The sequence below is a fragment of the Belonocnema kinseyi genome, chromosome 10, assembly GCF_010883055.1.
Source record: "Belonocnema kinseyi isolate 2016_QV_RU_SX_M_011 chromosome 10, B_treatae_v1, whole genome shotgun sequence".
Taxonomy (NCBI): Eukaryota; Metazoa; Arthropoda; class Insecta; order Hymenoptera; family Cynipidae; genus Belonocnema; species Belonocnema kinseyi.
In genome coordinates this window covers 61,163,824-61,176,804 of record NC_046666.1, presented here as the reverse complement: position 1 = coordinate 61,176,804, position 12,981 = coordinate 61,163,824, and the positions used below count along the sequence as shown (strand labels likewise).

The following is a 12,981-nucleotide window of genomic DNA, read 5'->3' as shown; positions in this document are numbered from 1 at the left end:
GTCAGTCTTCCTATAAATTATTAATTATCCGATAAGACGTAAAAAAACCTTTCAATAAGTAGGAAAAAATTAATTTGAGCAAGTGGAAATTATTTATGAATGCTAAAAAGCATTTTAATTGTCGATCAAAAATAATGTAGAGGAGACCACCCTACTCATTAAAAATTAGAATTTATTATTTTACTTTTATGTATGTATACTTATAATTAATGATTATCCAATTGTAGAACGGTATCCTAAAGGCAAAAAAGAGATAAACCGAGCCACAGACGGTGGAGCCCTTGGGGGTACAGTGGGCGATAACCCCTCGTAAATTGCCTAAGGAGGGGAAAATTATTAATTTGCCCACATCTGAAATCGAATGATTAAATCAGATTAAATTCACCAGATCGTTTGAATTTTTCCAAAAATCGATCTAAAACCTTTGGGGAATCACTGAAATCTTATGTAACTGAAGTTCGGAACGTTCAAATAAACGAAATATATTTCGACATTTCTCTTTCACCCATAAATATTGTTCCCAACTGCAATTTAAATTATGCATTATAATTATCTTTCAATAATACATTATTTCCAATATAAATTAGCGAACATTTTAGCACTTTTCCTGGTTTGCAAATTCATCAGCAAACAATTTAATTCATTTGAACGTTCAGAAGTTCAACCACATTGAAATCTTTGTAGAATATTTGAAATATCTGGAAGTAAATATGAAATTGTTGAAAATTTGCAGAAATGATTGGAGTTTCTGAAATCTTTTAAATCTATCCGAAATATTAAAAAAATTTGTGAATATTTTTGAATGATTGAAATCTGTTCAATCTGCCAGAAATCTTTGCGAAATATTTCAAATATTTTTGAAATAATTGGAATACCATTGAGAAGTCTTTTAAATTAACCCAAAATCTTTGGGAAATCATTGAAATCTTTTTATCTATCAGAAATATTTAAAATATTTTATAATTATTTGATAATATTTTTGAAATTATTGAAATCTCTTAAATCTATCAGAAATTTATGCAAAATCTTTAAAATATTTTTGATTTATTTTTCAAATCATTGAAATCTTTTAATTTATCCGAAATAGTCGTAAAATCTTCGTGAAATATTTGGTCGTATTTGTAAAAATGATTGAAATCTTATAAATCTAACCGAAACCTTTTCGAAATATTTTAAATCTTTGGGAAATCATTGTACAATATTCTTGAAGTATTTTATATATTTTTGAAATTTTTGAGATCCTTGGGAAATCACTGAAGTTTTCGTGAATTCTTCTTAAACTATCCGAAATATTTGTAAAATATTAAAAATATTTGATATTTGTGAAATTGTTCAAACCTTTTCGAAATATTTGTGAAATTGTTCAAACCATTTCGAAATATTTGTGAAATTATTGAAATCTTTCTGCAATCATTTGGATATAACTTATGCCTTTGTGAAACCTTTAAATCTATCCGCAATCTTCGCAAAATATTTGACATACGTTTCAAATATTTGGTCATATTTGTAAAAATGATTGAAATCTTATAAATCTATCCGAAATCTTTGAGAAATATGCCAAATCTTTGAAATATTTGGAAAATCATTGACATATTTTGAAAATATTTTTGATGTAATTGATATATTTTTGAAATCATTGAAGTTTTTGTGAAATATTTTTAAACTATTCAAAATCATTATGAAATATTTTAAACCTTTGTGAAATCCATAGAAAATCATGGAAATCTTTGTAAAATCATTCGGAAGTATTCAGAAATCTGTGAAATATTAAAAATATTATTTTTAATTATTTGTGAACAACATGAATTTCATACATCTTTTTATTATTATTTACTATTTATCGTTCATTTATTATTATTTATGTACAATTTGGATTTAGTATAATATTATTATACTATGTACAAATTGTGCCATTTATTATTACAAGCTTGTTCTCCTGCCCCCACCTAGAGATAAAAGGTCAATATTAAAGTAATTTTGTGGATATTACTCTTTGGAGATTCCTAACAAATTCTGATAATCTTCTACAAGCTAAGTTTAAACCCAGAAATATGAATCTTAATTTACCGAACACAAAAATTTTCGCATGATAATCTTGTGGTTTTCCGAGCCTTTGCCGTCCGATCTGGCTGAAACATGGAAATTTTTTTAATACAAAATGGAGGGAGGCAAATAGTTGGATTAAAAATGGTCTCTTCGAATAAAAACCAGATATGACGATTTGATATGCTAAATGCCATTTATTCCTTTTATCGTTACAATCATCAACCTCGAAAAATTGAATTGAAAAACAGTCTTGTTCATCGTACCTGCCACGAACATTAATTCCTTCTTTTATAATTTTGTTGTAAACAACTTACACTGGAATGTAATATCAAAGAAGAGAGAGAGAAAGAGAATATACATTAGGAATAAACTATTAATTCATATAATTGAAGTTATGTTTTAAATTAAAAATCTAAAAAGTAAAAGAATACTTTGAACCACTTCTTAAATGGCCTTGAAACAAATCGAGTCTTGTATCGTTGATTTTTTCCGCTTAGCAATAATAACTATAACTCTATTAAATAATAAAATTACATATTCATTTGCATGGTTGAAAGATCATTCTTAACATATTGTTATCATCAGGATTGGTTTCACCAGTATGCTCAAAAGTCATTTATCTATTACAATCTTTCTATAAAATCAATTTTAAGCAATACTAACAAAACCAATCACATTCCAACACTCAACACTTCCATACGATTTTTTTTATCTGAAATTAATATTTATGTATATATTTATATCTTAAAAACTAATTTATATACACTTTTGAAGTCCTTTCCTTCATAAAAGAATGGATTAGCCTTTTTTTTATAATTATGATGCAGGTATTATAGTGATTTACTTAAGTGATTAAAATATCCTGCATTTTGGATACAGTAATCAGCGCATCTAGTTACTCATTTTTAAAGTATGTACACATTATCAGTACTCACAAACCCATTAAAGAAACATTGCTTTAATGCTTATAGCTGAAAAAAAGTATATAATAAAATTGAGTAATCGCTATCACATTTTTTATTGCGACGATTACCTGGATTTCTCATGTAAGAGACAGTGACTCGAGAAAGCGAGTCACCCCATTTTTTCTTCATAATTATGCTCATACATTGTCAGCTTAACGTTGGTGCAAATTTACACTGTTTCTTTTCTAGAAAGACAGTTAATGCGAATTTATTGGGTAACCTTTCACTCACTGTCACCGTGTCACTCAAACGCAATTAAAAAGGATCATTGGTTCATTGGAGAAGTAAAACGCGGTCGATGAATGTACTAGATCCGGTTTTCGGGTGGGTTTACAAATTAGAAAGCGCCTTTTTAGGAATGGTGTTACGCCAAAAGAAGCCAACAAATGAACATCAGCGCCAGCCAGAGAAATATCCTCGACAGAAATTGCTCTTCTTCAAATTGCGGTGTACCTCGAGGCGCTGAAAATTTTTGCATTTATTACATCAAGTTTACATTTTGTTGCATATTTCATTACTACAAGGCTCATAATCACGTTCGAGATCATAAATAGAGTCACTAGTGGCAGAATTTTTAACCCATTAAGTCCCAAAACGAAGAAATTTCTCTCTTTCGTTTGAGCTTAAATGATTTTATAAAAAAGGCAAAGAAATCAAGTGAGAAAGGATATAACCGTGCTTCCACTGTACTTCAATTATTATCCTTCAACTTCAGTGTTACACAGCAGATTCATGTAAAATTGAAAATCAGTAAACATTAACTTTTATTTTTATGAAGATAATATCAGTGAATCACTCAATCGTTGGAAAAAAAAACAATAATTCACTCACTGCATTGGATTTTGGTGTGAAAGTGACGTAAAATAGGAATAAATATTTTTATTTTGTTTTCAAATAAACTATCCAAATACCTTTTTACGTTTTAGAAAATCGTAGATAAAAAACTCAACGGATTTGAAAAGTTCAGACATTTTGTGCACTCTTGTGCATATTTGCGACTATAAAAATGCCTTCCCCCCTCTATTTTTTTGATTGAAAAAAAAGAATTTTTTTAAATTTGTTAATTATTAATGGAAATTCCATATTCTCCGTTTTTTAAACCTTTGCATCGTTTAGAGTATACCCAAAAATAGTAGAAAAGAGTATTTTAGAATAAACTCTTTGCCGTTTTTATAAAATTATTCAAGCTGAAACGTAAGAGAGAAATTTCTTTATTTTGGGACTTAATGAGTTAAAAATTAGTATCAAAACAGTAGCATGGATATTTGTACATACAATAAACTTATATGTAGGCCTTGAATCGACTAGGCAGGTTTTAAAGAAATCGCATAAGTGTCGTAAGTGCATGAAAGCCCGACAAATTGGTTTCTTTGGGAATTTATAGTAAAACTTGCAAATAAAGAACTCCACATTGTAATTTTTTTGAGTTTTAAAGAAGAAAATTCCATCAAACACTTTACGCATAGAAAAAAAATAACTAATAAAATAAATTTTATTTCAATTATTCTCAAATTAATTTATAGAAGGGTTACTTTGATTTTTTGTTATCATTTGATATTTTCTAGATTTTTTTAAGGATAATTTTTTAAAAATTCTAAATTTTACACTGACAGTGACGTAACAGAAAAAATAGAGACTTTTAGAAGAGAAAACTATAATTAAAGAATAATAACTGCATAATATGAAATTGTGTCATCACGTTTTTTGATAAGTAAGTATCAGAAATACGAAATTCGCCGAAAGGCCGTTTCCATACAGCTTTTTCCTTCAAATACGAAATTTTTAATACAAATTTGGATACAGGAATGATTTTTTTTAATGCAATAATCTAAGGAAATTATGCTGTTTTGATGAATAGTTCAATTTTTTTTATTTAAAAAAAAATCTTATGTTCTAAACGTGTCCAAATATGCATGGAAAATTCGAACGAACGACTGTACTCTTCTACGACAAGTTTTTTTACTGAAATGTTTTTACATTTTTTTTTTAGTTTCTAGGGAATTAATGAATACGTTTAATTTTGAAAGCTTGGACAAATGATATATTTTCAAACAAAAATTAAATAGTTAAATTTGTAGTAAGAACAATAATTTTCAACCAAAAAGATGAATTTTTAACTGAAATGCTGAAATATTCAACTGGAATAGTTACATTTTCAATTAATAAAAATTAATTTTCACCAAAAAAGCACAATCTAAACAAAATAATTCACGAAGCAACTAGAATAGTTAAATTTCATAAAAAAAATGTTTCATCTAATTAAAAACGAATTTTCAATAAAACAGCTCATTTTTCAACCAGACATGAATTTTTAATTAAAATTATGAATTTTTAAACGAGAAAGGTGGTCGTTCATAGCATTTCAACTGAAAAATATTTTAATTTTCAATAAAAAACTGCTGAATTCAACCAAAAAGAGTAATTTTCAAAATGAGTTGAATTTTCAACGAAGAAAGTTTTTCCAGTCAGGACACAGAGAAAATTGCAAACAAACTCTTGAAAATTCAACTGAAAACGATCAATTTTCCACCAAAGATATAATAGTTCAATTTTCAGTCAAAAAAATTAATTTCAAACCACAAAAAAGAAGTCTCAACAAAATAATTAAATACCCTCATATAAAGCTACTTTTATAATTAAAGAATCATTCTTATTCAATTTTAGATTACAATTAAAAAAAATTTAATTAAGCAAGCTCTCAAAAAAAGCAATGACTTTAAAAAAAATTTCTTGACATTTCCAGATTTCACGGCTTTCGAGGCAGAGTCAACACACTCTAATTTTGAGGACGTCCATATATTAATTATTATTCCTCAATGAAAGAATTTCTCCAAGTGTAAAATATTTCTTTCTAAAATTTGAACTTAACTTCTTCCGCAGCCCAAAAATTTCCATTTTTCCTTTCTTTTAATTTCATCTTCATTCTTTTCAAAACTCGAATATTTTATATTTCAATTCTTATAAATTGGAAAGGATTGCTAATTTAAAACATTTTAAAAACAGAAAACTTTTGAAATTTTGTATATTATGAATAAAAGAAGAATTTATTACTTTAGCAATGTTTATTCTTGAAGTCCCTCCTCACATTAAAATATTGTTAAATTTGAAATTTATTTTAAGGATTGTATTTGCTATTTTTTACTCTTGAATGTGATTAAATCAAACTGCCTTAACCAATAAGTGTTAAAAATTAAATCGGTGCAATATGGAAATCTTTTTCTTCTAAAAGTTGAACAAAGAAAAAAATGTCGTAAAATCCAAAACTTAGGAAGTACAGAATAAATTTAAAATATTTAAAATAGTTCTGTGTATATATTAGCCTTTGCCACTATTTCCCAACATATATTTATGCACTTGAGATAGTAAACATGTTAGTTTAGCCAATTAGAGAAGGATTTCGAAAATAATTTCAAAATTAAAGTGTAGAATCAGTGGCATTAGCAGCCAATTACGAGTAAATACTGGCGTTTTTTTTTAACTAATGGAAAAATAGTAGAATCGCTAAAAAAAAAAGGTCAAATAGTGTCAATAGTTGCGAGTACGAGCCCTATTAGTGAGATGCTATAAATACAAAAATAGGACATATTTTCTGACGATAATTCTGGCTTAAATTATAATTTTTTTCTTCAATTTTCCTTTTCAATTTCTTCATCCATTACAGATCATTTGAGTCTGAACAGGGTTGTTTCTGAAGCGGGAAAAACAGGGAAATGACACGACATGAGAGCTCATAAAAATTTTCAACAATTCCTTTAAAAATTAAATTCTTATAAAACTAATTTAGACTCTTGAGATTTTATATTGTCTCAGCATCGGCGCATGATTTCTTAAAATGATCGTACAGTTTTCAGTTCAAATTTTACACATATTCTGTTGTCCAAGAATAATTAAAAAAATGTGATCACTTTTAGCAACTATTCTTTTCCATTTTTTTCAGTGTATGTATTATCCACTTGCTTATAAAAGTTAACAAAATTAAATAGCAGAATTTAAATTACCTGTACTAGGTCGTGCATCTCCCATGTTAAAAGTAGAGGTAAAAAATCCAAATGGAAAAGCACCGATACCAAACGACATATGAAATCCTCCATCTCCGAAACCAAAACCAGGAAATCCGACATTTGCTTCGGGTTCCGATCTTTGTCCGGCAGGACGTGGTGGTACATTGTTTCTGTCAATATATATATATATATATATAAAATGTTAGTATAAAATAAAATAAAAAGTTGATTCATTCGACAGATAAAGTAACCAAATAATTAATTAAAGCCTGATTTGTTATCTACATTCGCAATTCAATGTCAAATCATCTGACAAATTTAAGCTGCTGTTAGTAATCTTGATGAAAGCGGTAGTATTTCTTCTCTTAGGTGTTGAAAGAAAAACTCTAAAATGATTTTTGAAACATTCCAAAATCTTGGGAGCTATTCATATTCAAAATTCTTTTTTTGAAAACTCATAACTTTGATGATTTTAATGTGCTTTTTTTAATTATTCGTAATAAGATGCAGTATTGAAAAAATTTTTGTTGACAAAAAAATTTCAAAAACTTGAATTTTTAAAAATAAATTTTTAACTGAATTTCTGAAAAAAAACACTTTTTTCTTTATTTTTTGATAGATAGCTTACAATATCTTCTAAAACCCCAGTAAATTTCACAATGGGATCTCAGTTAGTTTTCGAGAAATAATTAAGAACGTAACCGTGGCATGAAATAAATTTCAGATAAATTTTGAAGTGTCATTTTCCTCATTAAATTTTGTATGTTAAGAATATTCATTAATGCATTACAAAATTATTTACATACCTTGGGTCTTCTTGTTTCATAGCTCCTCTCCCGTACAATGGAATGACTTTTTCTTTGCTAATTGCAGCTTTGCATACGGGACAAACTTGTTTCGTAGGACGAGTTTCAAGCCATTGGTGGAGGCACGGCCAGCTAAAAAAAGAGAGATTGAAGTAAATAAAATTAATAGAGTGTAATTGTACCTTGAACTCAAATGCATCTGAACGTAACCAGCGAGCCTGAAATAATAAGTTTCTCAGTCTGCATTTACCTGACTTTTCCCGACTAACTTTTCATTTTTCCTGATCATTAATACATAAATACCAAAATTCTAATCTTGTAACATTTTTAATATAGAATCTTTTATAAATGAAAAAAAATTTGCAATTTAAATTTATATATGTTTAATTTATTAATATCAGGACTGACACAACCTGATTTACTTGGCAAACTGAAAAAAAGTTACCAATTTAAAGCGAAAAAGTTGTTCAAAATTAAGTCATTTCTAACCCATAAAGTTTCTAATTTGAATTAATGTGACTAATGGTCCTTTTGAATTCAAAAGAATTCCATTCATGAGACTTCAAACAATTGAAGTTAAATTCAAAAGAACTCCAATGATTTCGAAGCAAGCCAAAAAAGATTGCATTGATTTAAGTAAAACTGGAGTGCATTTAGAGGAAATTACGAACAATAAGAAGAATTCAATTAAATTTATAAAAATCGAAGTTAAATTAAAAAGAAGTGTAAGTGAACATATTTGAACATCTCTTTAAATCCTTGTAATACTAGGAAATCCCTCAATTCTTGTAAATAAATTCTTTTCAATCCGTTCAAAAATTACAAAATTACCTGAAATTCTATAAAAATTGATAATATTTCCTGAAATCCTGGAAAATTTATTAATATAACTTGAGAGTTATTAAAATCATTGAAATCCTCGAAAGTCTGATAAAATCCCTTGGAATCTTTCAAAATACCCTAAAACTATATTTGCCATATAAAAACGTTCCATATTTTCCGAAAATCTAGGATATTATTTGGATTTATTTTAACTTTTCAAAATAACCTAAGAGATTTCAAATCTTTTGAAATTTCATTAAATTATTTAAATCAATTAAAAATTCAGTTGAATCTTAAATTACCCAGAAATATTTAAAATCCTTTAAAATCCCTTTAGCTTTTTTAAATGTTCTATAATATCTCAAATGTATTGAAATCTTAAAAATTTAAACCCTTATACCTTCCAAATTCTTTCTAATTCGTTCAAATTAGAGATATCAATTCCTAATTAATTGAATATTTAAAAATATCCTTAAATTCTTTAATATGTTTGAAAAATTCTTCAAAAATTTCGAAATCCTCCGAAATTCCTCAAGTCTTGTAAATTCAAATCCTTGGACTCTGAACATGCCTTAAGGTCTTTTAAAATACCTTAAAATATTTCAAATTCTTTGAAGTATTTTGAAATCCTTTCAAAGTTTTTAAACATTTTTTAAAATTCTGTACAAAGGAATCTTTTAAAATAATGTAAAATATTTCAAATCATTTGAAATCCTTTGAGATTTCTTGAAGTTCTTGAAAATTCCTTAGACTTTTTAAAAATAAGTGAAAATCCTTTAAAATTCCTTCAATTTGTTTAAATCTATTTCAAATTTTTCGAAATCCTGGAATTTGATTAGAATGCCCAGAGAGCTTTATCAAAATGTGCTACTTTTAACATATTTTTAAACAATAAATTGAAATTATAACCAAGTTTTACGATTATTGTGATCGTCGGGATTACTTGAACATTCAAGTTGAGTTTAAAAATTGAAAAAGCAAATTATCAAAAAATGGTCCAAATTTTTCTTAAAAGTGTGATATTTTTAATATAATATAGACTTTTTACTTTTTCTGATTCTAATGCAATTTATTTCCCCTATCGAAATTCATCGCAACATTATAAAAAGTTAAAAAATGACAAAATAGCGACGGGTTTTCTGAAAATATTCAATCAATTTATTCAAAATTCCAACGTTTTTTTCTCTAGATTCGTTCTAATGTAAATAGTATAATTTCATAATATTCTGCCCTTTTGTGAAAAGGTAATTATTTGTCTAAAACTAATTTACTTCCTTATTATGTTACAAAAATATTGTTAAAACTGTTAATTCAAGTCGTTTTTTATTTTTCATCACAGCATAAAATTTTGCTGTTGTGAAAAAATACATCCTACAGAAAATCCTAAAAAAATACATATTTTCATAAAAATCTCGAAAAGGTATTTCGTTACTTAAATTTTTTTTTAATTTCTAACAGATTCCGAAATAGGGCGAGAAATTCTATCAGAATCGGAAAGAAAATGATAAATACCAGTATTAGAATTTGAAATATCACACCGTTAACAGAAATTCTACCCAGCATTACAAATACTCCAAATTTGGTCAATATTTGTTGCTTCATACGAATATTAACGAATACGATATAATTACCATAAATTTCCATAAACTTTGCCATAATTTTCGATACTTTACTGGTAACTTATATAAATTTTCGGTACATTTTAAGATCCTTTTTCAAGTTTCAATTTTCAACTTTTTTTTTAGGACTGCATCATGAAATCCTTCATTTGTTATTATTTCAAACCTTAAATCTGAAATTTCTTTCTTTTGATAAGAAAATGATTCCCTGTTTTTTTAAATGTTTAAAAAAATATTTAGAGGTTGCTATAAAGTGTTTTATTCCGATTATTCGAAAAATTATTTTTTAATTCTAGGACAAGTAGTATTAAAATTATCTTTTCCAACAGTGAGAATTGTCGTCAGCAAGGTAATATTTCCTGAGAGTTTCATAATTTAAACAACATTTTTAGGGATGAATTTGACCCTTCAATCTAAACTTTATCATAAAATAGCAACTTGCAGGGTGCTAATAGCTACTTCATTGCATGAAAATTTGTTGAAATCCCTAAAATCATTAATATCCTTGAAATTTGGTAAAATACCGTAAAATCTTTGAAATCCTTTGGATACCCCTTTAATTATTGAAATACATTTAACATTTCTTGAAATCTTTTAAAATACCCTAAAATAATTTAAAAAAAATTAGGAATAGGTATAGACCTGAATACAACAATAATTACCCCATGGTTTAATTTATTGAAAGAAAAGTGACTAAAATAAGCTATTAATTAAAAAACGTGAATTTTCTGACTTGTATTTTTGTAAAAATCCCTGGCTTTTCCCTGACTAACAAAATTCCCGCACTTTCTCCTGATTTCCTTGACCTGTGGCTAATCTGCAAAATCATTTATCTGATTCAATGTTTTAGTCTCACTCGAATTTTATCGAGTTCAGACTCACCAGCCTCCTTGAAACTAAAATTGGAATCGAAATGAAATTAGAAAACTTACCAAAATAAGTGACCGCACATGCTAACTACCGCATCCTTGGCAGTATCAAGACAAATATTACACTCGAACGTTCGATCATCTTTTTCTTTCTCCTCCGTCGCAGATCCCGAGGGCTTCGATGGCCCAGCTTGTTCCTCCGCTTGGCTCATTTTTAGGCGTGTCTACCGTGAAAAAAAGTTTAATTATTTTTTTTATTCACACGAAAACTGATTCACTTTATTTAAATGATAAATTTGTCGAGCATTTATAAAACAAAAAAAGTTAATATATCTTTGTGAAAAAAGTTCTCATCATTGAAAATTACGTCACAGATAAAGAGACATATCAATTAAAATCTTTACAATCACCATTTTTCTTTCGCACAATCTTATTTGACGAAAACGTATCATACGGTTAGATTGTAAATACAATTACCGAGGCCAACTGTTCATTATTCAAATGCCCATTGTTTTTTATTCCTAGCCAAGACTTGTCTATCATTGTAGAGAGACGGAAAATAAAAATGTTGAGGAAAAGTATAGACTTGTTGAGTTAACGAGACTTCCAAGTCCATAAATAATTTTTTGTAGTTTCAAGATTTTCACTGTTAATAAAGCTATACTCAGCAGGATATACCAGACAGTATTTTATTTCCAAAATAACTTTTAAATAATATGTAATCAAATAAACTACAACAAAGTAATAAAATCTATATATAAATTAAATTTCGCCCCTTCTTTTTAACAATTGTTAAACTGAAATACCAATTAAGGCAGTTCACGATTCAGATTTATGATATAAACAAAAATATTACTTTATATGAAAAAAAAAGATTGAAAGTCACGAAAAATAATTATTTGAATAATGTTTTTTGTACATAATTTAATTTTTTCTTATTATCACTTCTTATCAATTTTAAAAAAGGTCAAACTTTAAGAAATTATTGTTCCTTTACGCGAAAGTATTCTCCACAACTTCACTGTTTCCAATTTTGAAATTAAGTCAATAATCTTCAAATATACATATTTGCTTCAAAAATGTTTTCTTTATCAAAATTAGTTTAACTATTTCTGCCAAAGAAAAAATTAATTTAAAAATTGGAAACAGTAGTATTGTAATTCTTTCTCAGATAAAAATTAGTCATCATTTATTAAAATTCAACAAAGAATTTTTGCAGGATTAAACAAAAATTCACAAAATTTCTAGAGAACTTTGAAAAAAAAAATCAAATGGAATTTCAAGAGATTTTAAGGTATTTAAAGGAATTTCACAAAGATTCAAGGGCTTTATTAAATCTTCAAGAATTTTAAGGGATCTTGAGGGTTTTGAAGAAATTTTACAGGATTTAAAGAATTTTATTAAATTTTCAAAGATTTCTAAGGATTTTAACGTTTTTTTCTAGGGACCTTTAACCCTTAAACGGCCAAAACGCCACTACCATTTTCCAAAGCTTTTCGAGTCTGTAATTAACCTGGAATCTTACTAACCGGTGGAATAAATGTCTAAACTTTGAGAATCCATGGTTCAAAGATCGATTTTTCGTTTTAGTATTTTCAAAATGGCGTCTTAACGGCAAAATTTTTGTGAAAACATTCATGATTTTTTTTACAATAAACGATGCGCTTTTCGGAAAAATCATCAGGAATAAAAAGTTCTTGTAATCAGTCAAGGAATACGCTTGAATTTGTTCGAAGCGTTTTGAGCAAAACTTTGGATTTTGCATATGAACAATTTTTGCAAAATTCAAAATTTTGCTCAAAACGCTCCGGAAAAATTCAGGCGTATTCCTCGGCTGATTACAAGAACTTTTT

At 27.3% G+C, this 12,981-nt stretch overlaps 1 protein-coding gene across 2 annotated transcripts in view; it reads right to left on the bottom strand.

Annotated features, from left to right (window-relative positions):
- Positions 1-2,216: 2,216 nt before the first annotated feature.
- The window catches only part of LOC117181534 (E3 ubiquitin-protein ligase RNF185-like), a 14,344-nt gene continuing 3,579 nt past the window's right edge, over positions 2,217-12,981 (bottom strand). Inside the window, exons 2-5 of one of the 2 annotated variants that reach the window (XM_033374318.1) lie at positions 11,192-11,352; positions 7,819-7,950; positions 7,010-7,182; positions 2,217-3,473 (exon numbers count right to left, since the gene is read on the bottom strand). In XM_033374318.1, the coding sequence (XP_033230209.1) occupies positions 3,376-3,473; positions 7,010-7,182; positions 7,819-7,950; positions 11,192-11,340 (552 nt within the window). In that variant the 5' untranslated portion in view covers positions 11,341-11,352 and the 3' untranslated portion in view covers positions 2,217-3,375. The remainder of the gene's footprint in view (positions 3,474-7,009; positions 7,183-7,818; positions 7,951-11,191; positions 11,353-12,981) is intronic. The other variant, XM_033374320.1, reaches the window with a different exon arrangement.